The 23747-nt window shown below is 48.0% G+C and overlaps 1 protein-coding gene across 2 annotated transcripts in view; it reads left to right on the forward strand.

The window, feature by feature from the left end:
• Nucleotides 1-23747, forward strand: part of LARP1 (La ribonucleoprotein 1, translational regulator) — a 547470-nt gene that overhangs the window by 418249 nt on the left and 105474 nt on the right. For both annotated transcript variants that reach the window (XM_069199616.1, XM_069199617.1), the window contains exon 15: nt 13077-13234. In XM_069199616.1, coding sequence (XP_069055717.1) covers nt 13077-13234 — 158 coding nt within the window. The remainder of the gene's footprint in view (nt 1-13076; nt 13235-23747) is intronic.

Raw genomic sequence — 23747 nt, forward strand, 5'->3', positions numbered from 1 at the left:
TAGCAGGCCTTACAGCCCTAAGGCAGGGTGCACTATACCATAGGTGAGGGCATATGTGCATGAGCACTATGCCCCTACAGTGTCTAAGCAAAACCTTAGACATTGTAAGTGCAGGGTAGCCATAAGAGTATATGGGCTGGGAGTCTGTCAAAAACGAACTCCACAGCTCCATAATGGCTACACTGAATACTGGGAAGTTTAGTATCAAACTTCTCAGAATAATAAACCCACACTGATGCCAGTGTTGGATTTATTAAAAAATGCACACAGAGGGCATCTTAGAGATACCCCCTGTATTTTACCCAATTGTTCAGTGCAGGACTGACTGGTCTGTGCCAGCCTGCTGCTGAGAGACGAGTGTCTGACCTCATGCGGTGAGAGCCTTTGTGCTCTCTGAGGACAGAAACAAAGCCTGCTCTGGGTGGAGGTGCTTCACACCTCCCCCCTGCAGGAACTGTAACACCTAGCAGTGAGCTTCAAAGGCTCAAGCTTTGTGTTACAATGCCCCAGGGCACTCCAGCTAGTGGAGATGCCCGCCTCCTGGACCCAGCCCCCACTTTTGGCGGCAAGTCCAGGAGAGATAATGAGAAAAACAAGGAGGAGTCACTGGCCAGTCAGGACAGCCCCTAAGGTGTCCTGAGCTGAGGTGCCTCTGACTTTTAGAAATCCTCCATCTTGAAGAAGGAGGATTCCCCCAATAGGGATAGGAATGTGACCCCCTCCCCTTGGGAGGAGGCACAAAGAGGGTGTACCCACCCTCAGGGCTAGTAGCCATTGGCTACTAACCCCCCAGACCTAAACACGCCCTTAAATTTAGTATTTAAGGGCTTCCCTGAACCTAAAGATTTAGATTTCTGCAACAACAAGGACTGCCTAGCTGAAAACCCCTGCAGAGGAAGACCAGAAGACAACAACTGCCTTGGCTCCAGAAACTCACCGGCCTGTCTCCTGCCTTCCAAAGAACTCTGCTCCAGTGACGCCTTCCAAAGGGACCAGCGACCTCTGCATCCTCTGAGGACTGCCCTGCTTCGACGACAAGAAACTCCCGAGGACAGCGGACCTGCTCCAAAAAGACTGCAACTTTACCCAAGGGAGCAGCTTTAAAGAACCCTGCAATCTCCCCGCAAGAAGCGTGAGACTTGCAACACTGCACCCGGCGACCCCGACTCGGCTGGTGGAGAACCAACACCTCAGGGAGGACCCCCGGACTACTCTACGACTGAGTACCAAAACCTGTCCCCCCTGAGCCCCCACAGCGCCGCCTGCAGAGGGAATCCCGAGGCTTCCCCTGAGCGCGACTCTCTGAAACCTAAGTCCCGACGCCTGGAAAAGACCCTGCACCCGCAGCCCCCAGGACCTGAAGGACCGGACTTTCACTGCAGAAGTGACCCCCAGGAGTCCCTCTCCCTTGCCCAAGTGGAGGTTTCCCCGAGGAAGCCCCCCCTTGCCTGCCTGCAGCGCTGAAGAGATCCCTTGATCTCTCATTGACTTCCATTGCGAACCCGACGCTTGTTCTAACACTGCACCCGGCCGCCCCCGCGCTGAGGGTGAAATTTCTGTGTGGGCTTGTGTCCCCCCCCCCCCCCGGTGCCCTACAAAACCCCCCTGGTCTGCCCTCCGAAGACGCGGGTACTTACCTGCTGGCAGACTGGAACCGGGGCACCCCCTTCTCTCCATTGAAGCCTGTGTGTTTTGGGCACCACTTTGAACTCTGCACCTGACCGGCCCTGAGCTGCTGGTGTGGTAACTTTGGGGTTATCTTATCTACCCCCCCCCCCCCCCCCCCCTACCCCCAAAATAACGTAATTCCTCTACCAGTGGTTGGGGTTCCCTTTGAAAGGGTTGAGGTGGATATAGTTTGACCCCTAGACCTGCCCACTGACTCTAGAAACAGATTTATACTGATGGTGGACCATGCCACCAGGTTTCCAGAGGCTGTACTTCTAAGGACCACTACAGCTCCTGCAGTGGCAAAGGCCCTCCTGGGAATCTTCTCCAGGGTGGGGCTTCCAAAAGTGGGATCCGGTAGAGATTCAAACTTAATGTCTGCATACCTCAAAGCCATGTGGAAGGAATGTGGTGTTACTTAAAAGTTCACCACTTCTCACCACCCCCAGACCAATGGTTTGGTTGACAGATTTAATAAAACTCTCAAAGGCATGATTATGGGACTCGGAAAATCTCAGGAGGAGATTGGTTGTCCTATTGCCATGGCTCCTGTTTGCCAACAGGAAGGTTCCTCAGAAGGGAGTGGGGTACAGCCCCTTAAAACCTCTGTTTGGACACTTGTGATGGAAGGATGAAAGCAACCTTTCAAGCCCCCCTAAACAAGACATTGTAGATTATGGACTTGGCCTCCGGTCCAGGATGGCAGACTACATGAAAAAGGCCACTAAAACTTTCAGGCCAGCCAAGAACTGCAAAAGCAGTGGCATGATCAGAAGGTTGTCCTAACTACCAACCAGGACAGAAGGTGTGGGTCCTGGAGCCTGTGGCTCCCAGGGCACTCCAAAATAAATGGAGTGGTCCCCACACTAAAGTGGAGAAAAAGGGTGAGGTTACCTATTTGGTGTACATTGGCACTTCCAGAAGCCCCCTCAGGGTGCTTCTTGTGAACCGCCTTAAGCCCTAATATGACAGGGCTGCTATGACCCTGCTCATGGCAACTGATGAGGGACAGGAAGAAGAGTGATTCTCTCTCTGATCTCTTCTCCGCTACTGCAGTTGATAGCTCAGTAGATGGAGCGGTCCTAGCAAGACTGCCTTTCTAAATCTGAGGAGAAGGACTGCAGGAACCTCCTAGGCCAGTTCTCTGAACTATTTTCTCTGACACCTAGTCAGACTACATGGTGTGAACACACCATTGACACAGGTGGCAGTTTGCCTGTTAAAAGTTAGATTTACAGGCAACCTGATCATGTTAGGGATTGCATCAAAGCTGAAGTGCAAAAGATGCTTGACCTAGGAGTGATTGAGCACGGACAGCCCCTGGGTTGGCCCAGTGGTGCTGATACAAAAACCTCACTCCCAAAATGGAAAAAAAAAAAATGGTTCTATTATAGAGGGTTCAAGACAGTCAGAAAGACTGATGCTCATCCTATCCCCTAGGGCAGATGAGCGGATACACTGGCATCTGCCAAGTATCTAAGCACCTTTGACTTGACTGCAGGATATTGGCAGATCAAATTGAGACAGGATGCAAAACCAAAAACTGCATTCTCAACCATTGGAGGGCATTATCAATTTACTGTTGTGCCCTTTGGTTTGAAGAATGAACTTGCCACTTTCCAGAGGCTGGTGAATACAGTCGTCCAATGTTTGAAAGCCTATAGTGCAGCTTATCTTGATGACATAGCTGTCTTTAGCTCCACCTGGGATGACTACCTGGTCCACCTGTGGAATGTTTAGGAGGCCATGCAAAAGGCAGGCCTCACTAGCAAGGTGTCTAAGTGCCACATAGGGCAGGGGAAGGTTGTTAATCTTGGCCACCTCGTAGGTGGAGGCACGATTCAACAATTTCAGGGGAAGATTCAGCCTGTCTTAGACTGAGCTCACCCTACAACACAAACCCAGGTAAGAGCCTTCCTAGGCCTCACTGGGTACTACAGAAGGTGCATTAAGAATTACGGCTCCATTGTAGCCCCTCTTAATGAGCTTACACCCAAAAAGATGCCTTAGAAGGTTTTATGGACAGCTAGCTGTTGTAGGAAAGTGCAACTGTTGGCATGGTAACCCCCTCACTTTTTGCTGAGTGTTGATGCCAACTTTGAAAGTGTGCTGGGATCCTGCTAACCAGGCCCCAGCACCAGTGTTTTCCCAAGAACTGTACCTTTTGTTTTCACAATTGAGACAACCCTGGCACACAGTTAAGTCCCCTGTAAAAGGTACCCATGGTACCAAGGGCCCTGTGGCCAGGGAAGGTCTCTAAGGGCTGCAGCATTTTTATGCCACCCTAGGGGACCCCTCACCCAGCACATGTACACTGTCTTGCAGCTTGTGTGTGCTGGTGGGGATAAAGAGATAGTCAGGGTGCCATGCCTACAAACCATTGCCTGCGACATAGGTAAGTCCCCCCTCTAGCAGGCCTTACAGCCCTAAGGCAGGGTGCACTATACCACAGGTAAGGGCATAGCTGCATAAGCAATATGCCCCTACAGTATCTAAGTCCATTCTTAGATGTAAGTGCAGTTTAGCCATATTGAGTATGCGGTCTGGGAGTTTGTCATTGCGAACTCCATAGCTCCATAATGGCTTCACTGAATACTGGGAAGTTTGCTATCAAGCTTCTCAGCACAATAAACCCACACTTATGCCAGTGTGGGATTTATTGAAAAATGCACACAAAGGACATCTTAGAGATGCCCTCTGTATGTTAGCCAAACTGTTAGTGGAGGACTGACTAGTCTGTGGCAGCCTGCCACTTTCAAACAAGTTTCTGACTCACATGGGGTGAGTGCCTTTGTACACTCTGTGGTCAGAAGCAAAGCCTGTCCTGGGTGGAGGTGAAAAGAACCCACTGCACCCGTAGCCCCCAGGCCTTCGAGAAAGACACCCGGTGCAGCAACGTTCAGCAGGCGTCCCTCCTCCCTGTCCAACTGGTGGTGTGCCCAAGATACCCCCCTGGATGTCGCCTGCAGCCTCTTGAGTGACACCCCTGAGATCCCACTCATAGACCAGCACTGGGAAACCTTACGTCCTGTTTGCACCCAGCCGCCCCTGTGCCGCTGAGGGTGTTAGATGCCTAATTGTGGCCCTTCCAGTGCTCCTCTAATCCCCCTGGTCTGGCCTCTGTGGGTACTTACCTGCAGTCAGGCCTGATTCAGACTACCCCCATGTCTCCATAGGAGCGCACATTAAAAATGCAAATCTTTGACCTCTATGGCCGGCCGGCCCCGTGTTGCTAGTCGTAGGTTTTTGGGGTTAACTTGAACCCCAACCAGTGGACGTCCTAAAACGCGGAGACTGAAGCGAAACTTTAAGTGTTGCACTTAACTGCAAAACGATCTAACATTGCTTTCTCCCAGGAACTGTTTCTGAAAAATTGGACTGTCCTTTTTTAAAACAGATTATTGCCAATACTGTATAACTTATCGGTTTCAAAGTATTGTTGATACATGTATGAAATACAAATCTATTGAAGTACTTACCAGCAACTTGAAACTTGTGGTTCTAAAAATAAAGAAAATATATTTTTGTTATCTGATAACAATTGGTCTGTAGTTAAGTCATTGAGTGTGTGCTTCTATTGTCTGTGTGTATGCAACAAATGCTTTGCACTACCCTCTTGTAAGGAAATGCCTCCTTGGCATGGTTACCCCCTGACTTTTTGCCTTTGCTGATGCTAAGTTTTGAATTGAAAGTGTGCTGAGGCCTGCTAACCAGGCCCCAGCACCAGTGTTCTTTCCCTAACCTGTACTTTTGTTTCCACAATTGGCACACCCTGGCATCCAGGTAAGTCCCTTGTAACTGGTACCCCTGGTACCAAGGGCCCTGATGCCAGGGAAGGTCTCTAAGGGCTGCAGCCTGTCTTATGCCACCCTGGGGACCCCTCACTCAGCACAGACACACTGCTTGCCAGCTTGTGTAAGCTAGTGGGGATAAAAAGACTAAGTCGACATGGCACTCCCCTCGGGGTGCCATGCCAACCTCACACTGCCTACAGGTATAGATAAGTCACCCCTCTAGCAGGCCTTACAGCCCTAAGGCAGGGTGCACTATACCATAGGTGAGGGCATAAGTGCATGAGCACTATGCCCCTACAGTGTCTAAGCCAAACCTTAGACATTGTAAGTGCACGGTAGCCATAAGAGCATATGGTCTGGGAGTCTGTCATGCACGAACTCCACAGCACCATAATGGCTACACTGAAAACTGTGAAGTTTGGTATCAAACTTCTCAGCACAATAAATGCACACTGATGCCAGTGTACATTTTATTGTAACATACACCCCAGAGGGCACCTTAGAGGTGCCCCCTGAAACCTTAACCAACTATCCGTGTAGGCTGACTAGTTTTAGCAGCCTGCCACACACCAGACATGTTGCTGGCCACATGGGGAGAGTGTCTTTGTCACTCTGTGGCTAGTAACAAAGCCTGTACTGGGTGGATATGCTTATCACCTCCCCCTGCAGGAACTGTAACACCTGGCGGTGAGCCTCAAAGGCTCACCCCCTTTGTTACAGCACCCCAGGGCACTCCAGCTAGTGGAGTTGCCCGCCCCCTCCGGCCACGGCCCCACTTTTGGCGGCAAGGCCGGAGGAGATAATGAGAAAAACGAGGGAGTCACTGTCCAGTCAGGACAGCCCCTAAGGTGTCCTGAGGTGACTATAACTTTTAGAAATCCTCCATCTTGCAGATGGAGGATTCCCCCAATAGGATTAGGGATGTGCCCCCTCCCCTCAGGGAGGAGGCACAAAGAGGGTGTAGCCACCCTCAGGGCTAGTAGCCATTGGCTACTAACCCCCCAGACCTAAACACACCCCTAAATTCAGTATTTAGGGGCTCTCCAGAACCTAGGAACTCGGATTCCTGCAACCTAAGAAGAGGACTGCTGAACTGAAAAACCTGCAGAGAAGACAGACACCAACTGCTTTGGCCCCAGCTCTACCGGCCTGTCTCCCCACTTCTAAAGACACTGCTCCAACGACGCGTTCCCAGGGTCCAGCAACCTCTGAAGCCTCAGAGGACTACTCTGCATCTAGAAGGACCAAGAACTCCAGAGGACAGCGGCCCTGTTCACCAAAGACTGCAACTTTGCAACAAAGAAGCAACTTTGAAACCACACACGTTTCCCACCGGAAGCGTGAGACTTTGCACTCTGCACCCGACTCCCCAGGCTCGACTTGTGGAGAACAAACACCACAGGGAGGACTCCCCGGCGACTACGAGACCTTGAGTAGCCAGAGTTGAGCCCCCACAGCGACGCCTGCAGAGGGAATCCCGAGGCTCCCCCTGACCGCGACTGCCTTCTTCAAAGACCCAACGCCTGGTAAAGACTCTGCACCCGCAGCCCCCAGGACCTGAAGGATCTGACCTCCAGTGCAGGAGTGACGCCCAGGTGGTGGCTACCCAGAGGAGCCCCCCCTTACCTGCCTGCATCGCTGAAGAGACCTCTTGGTCTCCCATTGCTTTCTATTGAAAACCCGACGCTTGTTTGCACACTGCACCCGGCCGCCCACGTGCCGCTGAGGGTGTACTTTTTGTGTGGACTTGTGTCCCTCCCCCCCCCCCCCCCCGGTGCCCTACAAAACCCCACTGGTCTGCCCTCCGAAGACGCGGGTACTTACCTGCTGGCAGACTGGAACCGGGGCACCACCTTCTCCATTGAAGCCTGTGTTTTGGGCACCACTTTGACCTCTGCACCTGACTGGCCCTGAGCTGCTGGTGTGGTAACTTTGGGGTCATTTGTGAAAACTGTATATGCTATTTTGCAAATTCAACGTTCCTAAAGTACCTACCTGAAATACCTTTCATTTGAAGTATTACTTGTAAATCTTGAACCTGTGGTTCTTAAAATAAACTAAGAAAATATATTTTTCTATACAAAAACCTATTGGCCTGGAAGTCTGTGTGTTCCTCATTTATTGCTTGTGTGTGTACAACAAATGCTTAACACTACTCCTCTGATAAGCCTACTGCTCGACCACACTACCACAAAATAGAGCATTAGAATTATCTTTTTGCCACTATTTTACCTCTAAGGGGAACACTTGGCCTCTGTACATACTATTCCTTACTTTGAAATAGTGCATACAGAGCCAACTTCCTACACCTCTGATAAGCCTAAGTGCTCGACCACTCTACCAGAAAAGAGAGCATTAGTGTTCTCTACTTTAGCCTCTGTTAAGCCTCTGGGGACCCCTGGACTCTGTGCACACTATCTCATTTTGATAGTGTATAGAGCGCCAGCTTCCTACATTGGTGGATCAGCGGTGGGATCTACAACTTTGCCTTTGCTGGACTACCCAGCCAATACCTGATCACACATCTAAATTTCTAAATTTCCTTTAGAAAACGGATTTTTGAATTTTGCATATTTTTCTGAAAAAAATTAAGTCCTGCTAGGGCCTTGTTTAAGTCCCCTAAGCATCTTTTTTTTTTTTAGCTTTGAGTTATTTTTAAGTTAGGATTGAGTTACTAGAAGTATTTTTTAGTTTCTAAAAAGTAATCTGAGCTCTTAATAACATAATGGTCAGCTCAGAGGGAATGGTGGCAGAACTCAGCCTCACACACCACCCCCCTCCCCCCCCCCCTCAATCTAGAGATGGCAGAGTTAAGGACCCTCTGTAAGCTGAAAGATTACAACAGGTTCCAACCCAACCAAGGTCAAGCTCCAGGAGCTCTTGGCAGAATACACCAGGGACCACCCTGCTGAGGATGAAGAACTTCACTCAGACAGGGAAGATGTTAGGTGAGGAGGATTTTGTTAACTACTCAGTGAAAACACGATGGTTGGATAACTGGCAGTGGAGTGCATGATTATGATGGGTTTTAAAACTTATGAAGGAACACCTGTTAAGTAACTGCTTCAGTGACAAATTGCATCAACATCTGGTAGACCTAGGTCCAATTTCTCCCCAAGAATTGGAAAAGGCAGACCATTGGGTCAAGACTAGGGTGACCAAGACTTCCACGGGGGGTGACCAAAAGAATGGGGTCGCAAAGCCTCCCCAGGGGAAGGATTGTGAGACATCTAAGGACAGTCTTCTCAAGGGCCCCACAAACCTGCTCAGGAGGGTGGGCCCGAGCCTCTTCACAGTCCACAGATGGGTACAAGGGTAAAAACTTTCTTCCCAAGAAGGCGTGGTGCCACAACTGTAAATAGCATGGACACCAAACTGGAGACATGGCCTGTCCCAAAAAAAAATCCCACTTGCACTACTCCAGTTAGTACCGGAATAGCCAGTCTCCAGGTGGGATCAACCGTGTGCCCGTAGAAGCCCTGAGGGTAGGGTGGATATAGTCACACTGGCTGCCTTATGTGCAAAAACTACAGCAACTCTTAATCAATGGGACAAAAGTAGAAGTCCTGAAGGATACAGGTGCCAGTGTCACCATGGTGACAGAAACTGGTTTCCCCAGGACAGTATTTGATGGACCAGCTTATCCAGTTACCAGTGCTGACAATGTGACTAAAGTCCATCACATGGCTATGGTGACTTTAGAATGGGGAGGGGTTACTAACCTGAAACAGGTAGTGGGTCTCTTCTGCAATTCCAGTGGAATGTTTGCTAGGGAATGATCTGGAGTCCTCATCTTGGGCTGGGGTAGAGCTCGAAACCCATGCAGGGAATGCCTGAATTGGTGAGTGTGAAAACCAGAGCACAGGGGTGAAAAGGAGGTATTGGAGCCTGGAATAATGGTCCAACCTCCCAAGAGAAAAGGTAAGAGGACTGCAAGATCAGCCTCTGAACAGCCAAAGAAACAAGACCTCTCTTCCCAGGAAGATGTCTTATCCATGGAGTCCATGGAGTTGGAGCCATATCAGCTAGAGCTCTTGTGCCCAGGGGGACTGTAGGAAGGTGGCTCTGTATATACTATTTCAAAGTAAGAAATAGTGTGCACAGAGTCCAATGGTTCCCCTTAGAGGTAATATAGTGGCAAAATTAGATAATTCTAATGCTCTATTTTGTGGTAGTGTGGTCGAGCAGTAGGCTTATCAGAGGGTAGTGTTAAGCATTTGTTGTACACACACAGGGAATAAATGAGGAACACACTCAGACTTACTCCAGGCCAGTAGGTTTTTATATAGAAAAATATATTTTCTTTGTTTATTTTAAGAACCACAGGTTCAAGATTTGAAGTAAACACGTAGAATGTAAGGTACTTCACATAGATAACTTAGGAATGTTGAATAAAAGCAATAACATATACAGTCTTTATTAAAATGGCAATAAGCTATTTTCAAAGTGGACACAGTGCAAAAATCAACCGTTCCTGGGGGAGGTAAGTAAAGATTAGTTTGTGAGGTAAGTAAGACATTTACAAGTCTCAATTCCTGGGCATAGGCAGCCCACCGTTGGGGGTTCAAGGCAACCCCAAAGTTACCACACCAGCAGCTCAGGGCCGGTCAGGTGCAGAGGTGCCCAAAACACATAGGTGCCTATGGAGAACAGGGGTGCTCCGTTTCCAGTCTGCCAGCAGGTAAGTACCTGCATCCTTGGGGGGCCGACCAGGGGGGGTTTTGTAGAGCACTGCGGGGGGAAGGGGGAGAATGTGGACACACAGGTCACACAAAACACACCCTCAGTGGCCCAGGGGCGGCCGGGTGCGGTGTGCAAAGCAGGTGTTGGGTTTCAGATAGGAATCAATGGAGGGACCCGGGGGTCACTCTAACAGTGCAGGCAGGCACAGGGGGTGGCTTCTTGGAACGGCCACCACCTGGGCTAGGCAGAGGGTGGCCTGGGTGTCACTCCTGCACTGAGGTTCGGTTCCTTCAGGTCCTGGGGGCTGCGGGTGAAGTGCTGGTTCCAGGTGTCGGGTCCCTTGTTACAGGCAGTCGCGTTCAGGGAGAGCCTCTAGATTCTCTCTGCAGGCGTCGCTTTTAGGGCTCAGGGGGTCGTGTCTGGCTACTCACTGGCTTGCAGTCGCTGGGGAGTTTTACCTGTGGTGTTGGTTCTCTGGATCTCGAGCCAGGGGCGTCGGGTACAGTGTGTGAAGTCTCATGCTTCCGGCGGGAAATGAACAGTCTTTGGAAGTTGATTCTTTGTTGCAAAGTAGCTGGTTTTGAACAGGGCCGCTGCTCCCTGGAGTTTCTTGGTCCTTAAGTCCATTGCAGTCCTCTGAGGCTTCAGGGGTCGTTGGTCCCTGTCTGATGCGTCGCTGGTTGCAGGTTTTCTAAGTTGGAGACAGGCCGGTAGGGCTGTGGCCAAAGCAGTTGTCGTCGTCTGTCTTCTCTGCAGGCTTGTAGGTCAGCATTCCTTCTTGTTTCTTCAGGTTGCAGGAATCTAGTTTCCTAGGTTCTGGGGTTTCCCCTAAATACTAGATTTAGGGGTGTGTTTAGGTCTGGGAGGGCAGTAGCCAATGGCTACTGTCCTTAAGGGTGGCTACACCCTCTTTGTGCCTCCTTCCGGTGGGGTGTGGGGGCACATCCCTAATCGTATTGGGGGAATCCTCCAAAACGAAGATGGAGCATTTCTACATGCAGGGGTAACCTCCGCTCAGGACACCTTAGGGGCTGTCCTTACTCGTGGGTGACTCCTACTTGTTTGTCTCATTATCTCCTCCAGCCTTGCCGCCAAAAGTGGGGGCTGTGGCCGGAGGGGCGGGCATCTCCACTAGCTGGGATGCCCCGGGGCGCTGTAACAAAAGGGGTGAGCATTTGAGGCTCACCGACAGGTGTCACAGTTCCTTCGGGAGAAGGTGAGAAGCACCTCCACCCAATACAGGCTTTGTTCCTGGCCACAGAGTACCAAAGGCACTCTCCCCATGTGGCCAGCAACATGTCTGGTGTATGGCAGGCTGGCAGAAACTAGTCAGCCCTCACTAGAAGTCGGGTTGGCATTCAGGGGGCATCTCTAAGATGCCCTCTGGGTGTATGTTACATTAAATTGCACACTGGCATTAGTGTGCATTTATTGTGCTGAGAAGTTTGATACCAAACTTCCCAGTTTTCAGTGTAGCCATTATGGAACTGTGGAGTTCGTGTTTGACAAACTCCCAGTCCATATACTCTTATGGCTACCCTGCACTTACAATGTCTAAGGTTTTGCTTAGACACTGTAGGGGCATAGTGCTCATGCACATATGCCCTCAATTGTGGTATAGTGCACCCTGCCTTAGGGCTGTAAGGCCTGCTAGAGGGATGACATAACTATGCCACAGGCAGTGTGAGGTTGGTATGGCACTCTGAGGGGAGTGCCATGTCGACTTAGTCATTTTCTCCCCACCAGCACACACAAGCTTTGAGGCAATGTTTACGTGCAGAGTGAGGGGCTCCCCAGGGTGGCATAAGACATGCTGCAGCCCTTAGAGACCTTCCCTGGCATCAGGGCCCTTGGTACCAGGGGTGCCAGTTACAAGGGACTTATCTGGGTGCCAAGGTTGTGCCAATTGTGGAGACAAAGGTACAGTTCAGGGAAAGAACACTGGTGCTGGGGCCTGGCTAGCAGGGTCCCAGCACACTTTCAATCAAACCTTAGCAAAGGCAAAAGGTTAGGGGGTAACGATGCCAAGGAGGCATTTCCTTACAAATACCCATTGAAATACAATGGGCACCAGACGCTGTCCTGCACCTTTGTACCCGGCCACCCCAGTGCTCCCCGGAGCGACCTGTTGCTGTGGTACTGATTCTTGCCCAGTACTTCCCTTAAGTCTACAAGATTGGCCCCGTGAGGCGTCGTAAAGTGATTGCTGAATATTTTCCTTCCATAGTTTAACATTGAAGAATTCTGAAATTACACTGTCGATTTTTTGTAAGTTGCACGTATATATACTTAAAAACGTACTCACCTTACAATGAAGTATTTGAGTTCAAAGTAAATATAGTGTTATTTTTCTAAATTAGTCTCTGATTTATTCTTTGAGTGTACCTCATTTAATGCCCGAGTACAGCAAATGCTTAGCACTACCCTCCTCTGAGCCTAATTGGTCGCCCACTCTACCACAAAATAGAGCTCTCTACATTTTCCTCTTCCAACCAATTGAGGGTCCCCTGGATTCCCTGCACTGTGTACTTTTTAGTACACCATATAGATCCAGCTTCCTACACTTACTCACACTTCATTCTCACCCAACTGTGGGAAAAGAACCACAATGGAGTTGATGCACATTATCACAAAGAGGAGTCGCTTTACCTTGTAATTTGAGTGGCTTCTCGTGGAGAAAAAAAAAACAACACATGATCCAGACAACACTAGATGGCAGACGTTTGGAGAGCATGTGAATCTACAGCACTACATGCCACAAACAGATGCTTAAAGGGTAAGTAACATAATCCTTTACATTCTTGCCATAATCCTTGTACTTAAGATCCCCTCAAGCGCATGGATTTTGCCTTCAAGAAGGTACATCTGTGTCTGCAATGAGAATACTTATGTGAAGAAGAATAATAGATTGTAACTTTTTTCTTTTTGCAGCTCAAATGTCAGTCCTTCAGAAGGGACACCAGCCCTCAGCAATTTCGGTTGCACCCCACAGTCTCTCCCAAAGTTTCAACATCCCTCCCATGAACTCCTTAAAGAGAATGGATTCACACAACATGTCTACCACAAATATCGGCGGCGCTGCCTGAATGGTGAGTGAAGGCTTGTCAGTTGTGATCCTGATTTGAATGCAGTTCCTATTCAATGCATCGAACCCTACAGGGATCCAGTATATTCTGTATTGCTTCAGAACAATGACTGTGATTTCATGCTGCTGCCTAAATTGTATAATTCAGAGTGGTTTCTCTGATTTTGTACTTCATAGAGCCCTTCTCCCTGGGAAAGTTCTAACGGGCACAATAAAAAGCTGTAGTGCTGCCTTTGAACCATTGAATCTTTCATAGATTCAGGTGTATTATTTTTAGTCAAGCTGGGATTCCTCTATTGTAAACTTTTTTGTAACTACATTTTGTGTGTGTGTGTGTATAGATATATATATGTTCGATGGCATGTGTAGCTGCAGATACACATGCTGTGCACATCCCATCTGGTGTTGGGCTCAGAGTGTTACAAGTTGTTTTTCTTCAAAGAAGTCTTTTCGAGTCACGAGATCGAGGGACTCCTCCCATTTCGGCTCCATTGCGCATGGTCGTCGACTCCATCTTAGATTGTTTTTTTTCCGCCATCGGGTTCGGACGTGTTCCTTTTCGCTCCGTGTTTCGGGTCGGAAAGTTAGTTAGAATCTCGGAAAAATCGTCTGTATTGTTTGCGTTCGGTATCGGGTTAGTTACAACAGATTGACACCGACTTTTTAAGAGCTCCGGTGGCCCTTCGTTATTTTTTTTTATTTCCCCGTCGGGGCCTGGTCGGCCCGGCCACGTCTCTCTTCAAGGCTGATGGAACGGACCCCATTCCGCTTCTGCCCAAAATGTCATAACAAGTATCCGTATACAGATCAGCATCTGGTCTGTAACTTGTGTCTGTCCCCAGAGCACAAGGAGGATACCTATGAAGCCTGTCGAGCGTTTCGGTCGAGGAAGACATTAAGAGACCGAAGAGCAAGAAGACTGCAGATGGCATCGGCGCCGACAGGACAAGGGCGTTTCGAGGAGGAAGAAGAAATCTTCTCCATCCAGGACTCGGACGAGCTCGATCCCGAAGAAACGCCGAAAACCGTGAGTAAGACGTCAGAACATAAAACTCACGAGAAGATAACAAAAGCCCAGGGGACGCCACCGCCAACAGGCCATGGCTTATCCTGAAAAATAGGTGACCGATCATCGGCACCAAAAAAGGGCACGCTGGTGTCGAAGTCATCCGACTCCGGTCGCCCGAGACAGCAGCTCTGAGCAAGTTCGGCACCGAGACAGCGGCACCGAAATGGGTCGGCACCGAGCGACCACGACGCCGAAAATAAAAAAAGGTTGCGTCGGAACCGAAAAAAGTAGCCGAAAAGGTTTAGATACCGAAACATCCGGCCTCTGAACCGAAGACAAGTTCCTACACAGAGGAACAAGGACTGTCCTCACAAATGAAAACACATAGATTTGGACAGGAACTGGAGACAATGGAGCCAGACTACACCCAAAGAAGGCTCCACATTCAAAAAGAAACAGGGAAGATCAGCACTCTCCCTCCTATTAGAATGAAACGCAAACTTGCCTTCCAGGAGAAGGACAAGCAGCCACAGGCTAAGGTGGCTAAACAAGTAAGCCCGCCACCGTCTCCACCACGCTCTCCGCAACCATCGCCTGTAGCCACACCACCAATGATGCAATCCCCGACTCATACAGGGATGAGTCAAGACGATCCAGACACGTGGGATCTTTATGATGCGCCAGTGTCGGATAATAGTCCTGACTGTTATCCAGCTAGACCGTCACCACCAGAAGATAGTACAGCCTATGCACAGGTGGTGTCAAGGGCAGCGGCGTTTCATAATGTCAACCTGCATTCAGAGCCAATTGAAGATGACTTTCTATTTAATACGCTGTCGTCCCCACACAGCCAGTATCAGAGTCTCCCCATGCTACCTGGAATGCTAAAGCACTCCAAACAAGTGTTTGAGGAGCCTGTAAAAGGAAGGGCCATTACTACAAGAGTGGTGGAAAAAATATAAACCGCCTCCAACAGACCCCGTGTACATCACACAACCGCTAACACCGGACTCAGTAGTAGTAGGGGCAGCTCGCAAGAGGGCGAACTCACACACTTCAGGAGATGCACCACCTCCAGATAGAGAGTCGTAAATTCGACGCAGCAGGAAAGAGTGGCGGCACAGGCAGCAAACCAGTGGCGTATTGCAAACTCACAGGCTTTGTTGGCCAGATACGATAGGGCTCATTGGGACGAAATGCAACACTTTATAGAACATTTGCCCAAGGAGTTCCAAAAAAGAGCACAGCAAGTAGTGGAAGAAGGACAGAGTATCTCAAACAATCAGATACGGTCAGCAATAGACGCTGCAGACACAGCTGCTAGAACTGTAAACACAGCAGTGACAATAAGGAGACATGCATGGCTGCGTACATCAGGATTCAAGCCGGAAATACAACAAGCCGTGCTGAATATGCCATTCAACGGACAACAGTTGTTTGGGTGGGAGGTGGACACTGCCATCGAAAAACTTAGACACGGATACGGCCAAAGCCATGGGCGCACTCTACTCCCCAGAGAGCAGAGGCACATTTCGAAAGACACAGTTTCGGGGGGGGGTTTCGAGGACAAAGCACAGAACCCACAACCTCACAAACAAGACCCACTTATCAGAGCCAGTATCAGCGGGGAAGTTTTCGGGGACAATATAGAGGGGGACAATTCCAAAAGAATAGAGTGAAGTTCCAAAGTCCCAAAACTCCTCAAAACAAGCAGTGACTTCCATGTCACAAATCCCCAACACAACACCTGTGGGGGGGAGACTAACCAAGTTTTACGAACATTGGGAGGAAATCAGACACTTGGGTCCTAGCAATTATCCAGCATGGTTATTGCATAGAATTTCTCAAATTCCCTCCAAACGTCCCACCAAAAACACACAATAGGTCAAAACAACATATAGATCTTCTAGGACTAGAAGTTCAGGCATTGCTACAGAAGGAAGCAATAGAATTAGTACCAAACCAACAGAAAGGAACAGGAGTTTACTCTCTGTACTTTCTCATACCCAAAAAAGACAAGAGTCTGAGACCTATATTAGACCTCAGAACATTAAATACCTACATCAAATCAGATCACTTTCACATGGTGACATTACAGGACGTAATCCCACTGTTCAAACAACAAGACTACATGACAACACTAGACCTAAAGGATGCATATTTCCATATACCGATACATCCTTCACACAGAAAGTACTTAAGGTTTGTATTCCAAGGGGTACATTACCAATTCAAGGTGTTGCCATTCGGAATAACAACTGAGCCAAGAGTCTTTACAAAATGCCTGGCGGTAGTAGCTGCACATATCAGAAGGCAGCAACTACATGTGTTCCCGTACCTAGACGATTGGTTAATCAAAACCAACACGCTAGAACGGTGTTCACAACACACAAAGTATGTCATAAAAAGCCTCCACAAACTAGGTTTCTCAACTACACAAAGTCACACCTTCTGCCATGTCAAACACAGCAATACTTAGGGGCGACAATCAACACAGCAAAAGGGATTGCCACTCCAAGCCCACAAAGGGTTCAGGCATTTCACAATGTAATACAGGCCATGTATCCAAAACAAAAAATACAAGTCAAAATGGTGATGAAACTCCTAGGCATGATGTCCTCCTGCATAGCCATTGTCCCAAACGCAAGGTTGCACATGCGGCCCTTACAACAGTGCCTAGCAGCACAATGGTCACAGGCACAGGGTCAACTTCTAGATCTGGTGTTGGTAGACCGCCAAACATACACCTCGCTTCAATGGTGGGACAATATAAATTTAAACCAAGGGCGGCCTTTCTAAGACCCAGTGCCACAATATGTAATAACAGATGCCTCCATGATAGGTTGGGGAGCACACCTCAGTCAACACAGCATCCAGGGACAATGGGACACTCAGCAAAAACAGTTTCACATAAATCACTTAGAACTATTGCTAGTATTTCTAGCGCTGAAAGCATTTCAACCCATAATAAGCCACAAACACATTCTTGTCAAAACAGACAACATGACAACAATGTATTACCTAAACAAACAGGGAGGGACACACAACACAGTTGTGTCTCCTGGCACAGAGAATATGGCATTGGGCGATTCACAACCACATTCGCCTAATAGCACAATTTATTCCAGGAATTCAGAATCAGTTAGACAATCTCTCTCTGGATCACCAACAGATCCACGAATGGGAGATTCACCCCCAAATACTAAATACTTACTTCCAGAGTTGGGGAACACCACAAATAGATCTATTTGCAACAAAGGAAAACGCAAAATGCCGAAACTTCGCATCCAGGTACCCACAAGATCAGTCTCAGGGCAATGCGTTATGATGAGTTGGTCAGGGATATTTGCTTACGCTTTTCGCCCTCTCCCACTCCTTCCATATCTGGTAAACAAGTTGAGTCAAAACAAACTCAGACTCATACTAATAGCACCAACATGGGCAAGACAACCTTGGTACACAACACTACTAGACCTCTCAGTAGTGCCTCATGTCAAACTACCAAACAGACCAGATCTGTTAACGCAACACAAACAGATCAGACACCCAAATCCAGCATCGCTGAATCTAGCAATTTGGCTCCTGAAGTCCTAGAGTTCGGACACTTAGACCTTACACAGGAATGTATGGAGGTCATAAAACAAGCTAGGAAACCTACCACTAGACATTGCTATGCAAATAAGTGGAAAAGATTTGTTTATTACTGCCATAATAATCAAATTCAACCCTTACACGCATCTGCCAAAGACATCGTAAAATACTACTACATTTGCAAAAGTCAAAGCTAACTTTTTCTTCCATTAAGATACATCTTACTGCAATTTCAGCTTACCTGCAAATTACGCACTCAACTTCACTATTTAGGATACCAGTCATAAAAGCGTTTATGGAGGGCCTAAAGAGAATTATACCACCAAGAACACCACCAGTTCCTTCATGGAACCTCAACATTGTCTTAACACGACTCATGGGTCCACCTTTTGAGCCCATGCACTCTTGTGAAATGCAATACTTAACATGGAAAGTTGCATTTTTAATTGCCATTACATCTCTAAGAAGAGTGAGATTCAAGCATTTACCATACAGGAACCATTTATTCAAATACACAAGCATAAAGTAGTTCTACGGACAAATCTTAAATTTTTACCAAAAGTCATATCACCGTTCCACTTGAATCAAACAGTAGACTTACCAGTGTTCTTCCCACAGCCAGATTCTGTAGCTGAAAGAGCACTACATACATTAGATATCAAAAGAGCGTTAATGTACTACATTGACAGAACAAAACTTATTCGAAAAACAATTATTTATTGCTTTCCAAAAACCTCATACAGGAAATCCAATTTCTAAACAAGGCATTGCTAGATGGATAGTTAAGTGCATTCAAACCTGTTATCTTAAAACAAAAAGAGAACTGCCTATTACACCAAAGGCACACAACTAGAAAGAAAGGTGCTACCATGGCCTTTCTAGGAAATATTCCAATGACCGAAATATGTAAGGCAGCTACATGGTCTACGCCTCATACATTTACCAAACACTACTGTGTAGATGTGTGAACGGCACAACAAGCCACAGTAGGTCAAGCAGTACTACGAACATTGTTTCAAACAACTTCAACTCCTACAGGCTGAACCACCGCTTTTGGGGGAGATAAATGCTTACTAGTCTATGCACAGCATGTGTATCTGCAGCTACACATGCCATCGAACGGAAAATGTCACTTACCCAGTGTACATCTGTTCGTGGCATTAGTCGCTGCAGATTCACATGCGCCTCCCCGGGAGCCTGTAGCCGTTCAGAAGTTGATCTTGAACGTTTGTAAATATATTACTTTCAACTACAGTATGTACATACGTATTCACTCCATTGCATGGGCACTATTCTCCAGTATTGGATCTTTCATAGATTCACATGCTTGAATCATCCCCGTCGAGGTGGGAGCCTCACGGTAAGTTTAAATAGATAAAGCAGTAAGTCAGTAAAAGTAAAACCAGTAGGCCCCAGTAGGCCTCATAAGGTATTTTACAATCTTCAGCCCCTCCCAAACAGTCCCAACAGAGGCTGAATTCCCTCAGATTTTCTACCGCACGTCGTGTGAAGGGAGTCTCCCTGAGCTCTGCTCAGTTTTTTCCTATTTTCTGATTGAAGATTAGTTTTTTCTCTCAGGAAACATTGCTACAGCTCCACTATGTCTGAAAAGGCAAAAGAGGGTCTGTTCAGAGATTGTGACACCTGTGGGAAGAAGAGACTGCATGTTGATGACCCCCACAAGAAGTGTATTTATTGCCTTCATCCAGACCACAAGGTGAGAGACTGCAAAATCTGTCGCACCTTTAGTCAAAAAACCCTCAAAGACCGGGAGGGTAGACTTCTCTTATGGCTACAAAAACAGGAAGCCTTAGAGCATCCTTCCTCAGATGACAGCGAGGCATCATCACAAACTTCTCGCCCTCAGAAAAGAAAAGGTGAGAGAAGCAGAGGGTCGGATGAACCACCAAGGAAGGTGCTCAAGAAGACCAGACAAGTCTCTATTGGGACGAAAAAGGATGTTTTTCATTCAGAGACATTTAAACATGGGCCAAAAAAGGTTCATTCGGAACCTACTACGCCTTTACACCACAAAAGTACCTCAAAAAAGCCATCTCTGTCTCTGTCACCACAAAAAGAGCCAGAACAACTCTTTTCGGTGAAAAAACATCCGTCGACGACTGTGTCGACGGTAACAGCGACTACGGTATCGTCGACGTTCACAACGCCAGCCTCACCGATGATTGACGTCGTCGCCGTTGTCATAGACGACGATAATTACGGCAACATTTTTTAAGAAAGCTTCGTCAGCAACCACATTGTCGACAGCGGAGGCCTCCTGGGTTCACCAATCAACCAGGGCACTCCCGTCTACGAAACGCCTCTCAATGAGGTTCAAGAAGGCACTCCCGACGACGGCACCTACACGACCGTCGTCGATAAAGTACCCGTCGAAAAAGAGACCGTCGACGGAGCATTCGATGACAAAGGACCCGTTAGTAAAGACGACGACGAGAGACCCGTCGACGAAGGAACCGTCGACGAAGGAACCGTCGACGACAGAACGGGCCAATAGAGAGCCGTCGACGAGGGAACCGCCGACGAGTGAACCGTCGACGATCATATCATCTACAGCATTAACAATATACAAACCATTCACCTACCTGGATACTTCGCCTCACCATTCCTCGTACCATCAGGACGATTCCTCCAGATTCTTACCCCTTTCACTTATTAATATAGGGGACAAGGCGTCTGATATTCTTCCGATGCATACCTCACCAAGTAAAGTGTTGCCATACCCACCACAACATCTTTTAGAGAATGAGGACGACGACACATACTCGCAGAACGACGGAATGTTTGGGGCAGCTAGTAGCCCGTCACAACTCAATGTAAAATGCCAAGAGTTTGACGAGGAAGAGGATCAACAGTATCAGCCTAGTTATGCCTCAACATCTTATCCACAGACACAACCATCGCCCCTCGCTATGCCTAGCACATTAGTAACAGATCTTCAATTTATGTTGAAGGACTACTATAGAAGGTTTCCACCGTCAACTCAGTCCACGCCACCTAGACCTGAGAGCTACCAGACACCTCGGCAAGCTCATATTACTAGCCTTTCCGTAACGCCACAGGCTACTATACCTGTAATTAGCCAAACCCAGGAAACTTGCCCTCCATCGGACGACGAAAGGGAAGAGGGTGAGCTAAGAGATTCGGCGAATAGTGAATGGGATGATTATCTCGTCCCCACACCATCTCCACCGCCAGCAGGTCCAGTAGATTCTCCTCCAGAGGACATAGGAGGTTTCCATAATCTGATAGAGCGAGCGGCGAAACGTTTTGGCCTTGCAATTGTTTCTCATGAAACCGAATGTTTTTTGTACGACTTTAAAGAGCCATCAAAAAGATCTGTACAAGCCATACCCATTGTCGATTTCTTATGGCATGAGGGTTTGAAGGCAATGAAAAACCCAGCAACAGTGCCTTCACAAATGCCAAGACTAGAGAAAAAATATAAGGCCCCAGATGATTCTCCGGCCTGTCTAGTCTCACAGCCGAAACCTGACTCTGTGATATCACAGGCGGCTCAGCGACGTTCCAAAAACCCCTCCACACCTATCGTGTCTCCCCCGGATAAAGAAGGAAGGAGATTAGACAATATTGGCAAGAAATTCTCCTCTGTGGCCGCAGTCACCGTTAAGGCGGCTAATTCCCTCGCCATCTTGGGAAGGTACGATCGCCAGATGTGGGCAGACATGTCTGCTTTTTTAGATTTACTGCCAGAAGACGTCCAGGTGGAAGCAAAGAAGGCCTTGCAGGAGGGAGAAAGGGTCTCCGCAGAAATAATAGACAGCGCAATAGACATTTCTCTCACTGGCTTTAGACAATTAGCTGGCGCAGCAGTCCTGCGCAGACAAGGATGGCTAAAGGCGACTTCTTTCAGACCAGAAGTCCAGACTCGTGTTCTTGACATGCCTTTCGATGGAGAGAGTTTGTTTGGCAAACACGTCGACGACATGTTGCAGGCTATCAAGACGGATACCGATACGGCAAAATCCCTAGGTACCCTGCAATATAAAAAACAACCTTTTTGTGGAGCAAGGGGTAGAGGTAATTACTCCTTTCGAGGTGGATACCAACAATACAGGTCACAATATCCATCTTCCTCCACAGGATCACGACAGCAATACCATCAGCAACAGCAGCATTATCGATTGCCTCCGGCCGCAGCTTACAAACACCCAGCTAGAGGACGAGGAGCTGCCCGGGGAAGAGATACAGGCAGGAAACAATGACCCGCCGATCATCTCAACGCTTCCCCACCAACCAACATCGAGGGTCGGAGGTCGCATCACTTCCTATTTCCCCAACTGGAAGGCGATAACATCGGACAGATGGGTACTCGATGTAGTGGCCAGAGGTCATACTCTGGAATTCACTCAAACGCCACCAACTGTTCCTCCATCGGGCCCACCGCCTCCGAGGTTGAACCAACTCCTCAGGGAAGTAAGAATAATGTTGAGAAAAGGAGCAGTGGAACCAGTCCCTTTATTTCAAAAGAACAGGGGATTCTACTCCCGTTTTTTCCTTGTAAAGAAACCCTCAGGAGACTCGTGCCCCATTCTGGACTTGAGAGCCCTGAACAAGTTTCTGAAGAAGCAATCGTTCAGGATGGTAACTCTACAGGATGTCCTGCGTCTGTTAAATCCCGGAGATCGCATGGCATCCCTAGACCTCCAGGATGCCTATTTTCATATCCCCATATATCGCAACCATCGCAAATTCCTAAGGTTCAGAGTGGGAAGTATGCACCTTCAATTCCGAGTTCTGCCATTCGGCCTCAAATCAGCCCCCAGAATCTTCACAAAAATGTTAGCTCCGGTAGCAGCACATCTCCGCCAGTCAGAGATCCAGGTCTTCCCTTACCTGGACGACTGGCTTATAAAGGCACCCTCAAAATCGCAAGTGAAAAATCATATTTTCCATTGCCTTCAATTGCTACACAACCTAGGGTTCGTAGTCAATTATCAGAAATCTCAACTCTACCCCAAACAGGAATTGAATTTCTTGGGGGCAATTCTGGACACAGTCCGCAACAAAGCCTACCCATCTCACGAGCGGAAACAAAAGTTAACCTCCTTGGCACAAAGGCTCTCCAGAAGAAGGTTCGTTTCAGTCCGCATCTACAAATCATTGCTCGGAATGATATCGTCATGCATTCCGCTAGTCCCAGATTGCAGGCTCCATATGCGACCCCTACAAGAACAATTAGACATACAATGGACCCAGGTCAACGGTTCCTTCGAAGACAAGATTCGCATAAAGCCTCCAATGAAGAACATCATGAGGTGGTGGGCGAATCTAACCAATTTATCAAACGGACTGTCTTCTTCTCCAAACACCAAGTTACATAGTAACAACGGATGCCTCTCTTGCAGGATGGGGGGCACATTGCCAGGACCTGCAAATCAGCGGAATCTGGAATCAGAAAGAACGTCAGCTTCACATCAATTATCTGGAACTCAAGGCAATACACTTAGCTCTGAAAGCTTTCTTACCAAAGATACAGAGTTCAAGCGTCTTAATCAGGACAGACAATACAACCAGCAGCATGTTTTATCTAAATAAGCAAGGAGGCACAAGATCCCTACAACTTTCGCAGCTAGCCCAACAAATTTGGACATGGGCCATAAAGCACAATATTTCACTCAAGGCGGAGCATGTGCCAGGACAAACCAATATTCTAGCAGACACCCTGAGCAGGACAGTGATTCCTTATCACGAGTGGGAACTAGACCAGAAAACTCAACAGCCTTTTTCTATTATGGGGCAAACCGAACTTAGATCTATTTGCCACTCTCGAGAACAAGAAATGCCAGTTCTACGCAAGTTGGCTTCCCCAAAAAGATTCGTGGGGGAATGCGTTTTCGATGAGATGGTCCGGAGTTTATGCCTACGCTTTTCCTCC

Source organism: Pleurodeles waltl, chromosome 7 (assembly GCF_031143425.1).
Source record: "Pleurodeles waltl isolate 20211129_DDA chromosome 7, aPleWal1.hap1.20221129, whole genome shotgun sequence".
Lineage (NCBI taxonomy): Eukaryota > Metazoa > Chordata > Amphibia > Caudata > Salamandridae > Pleurodeles > Pleurodeles waltl.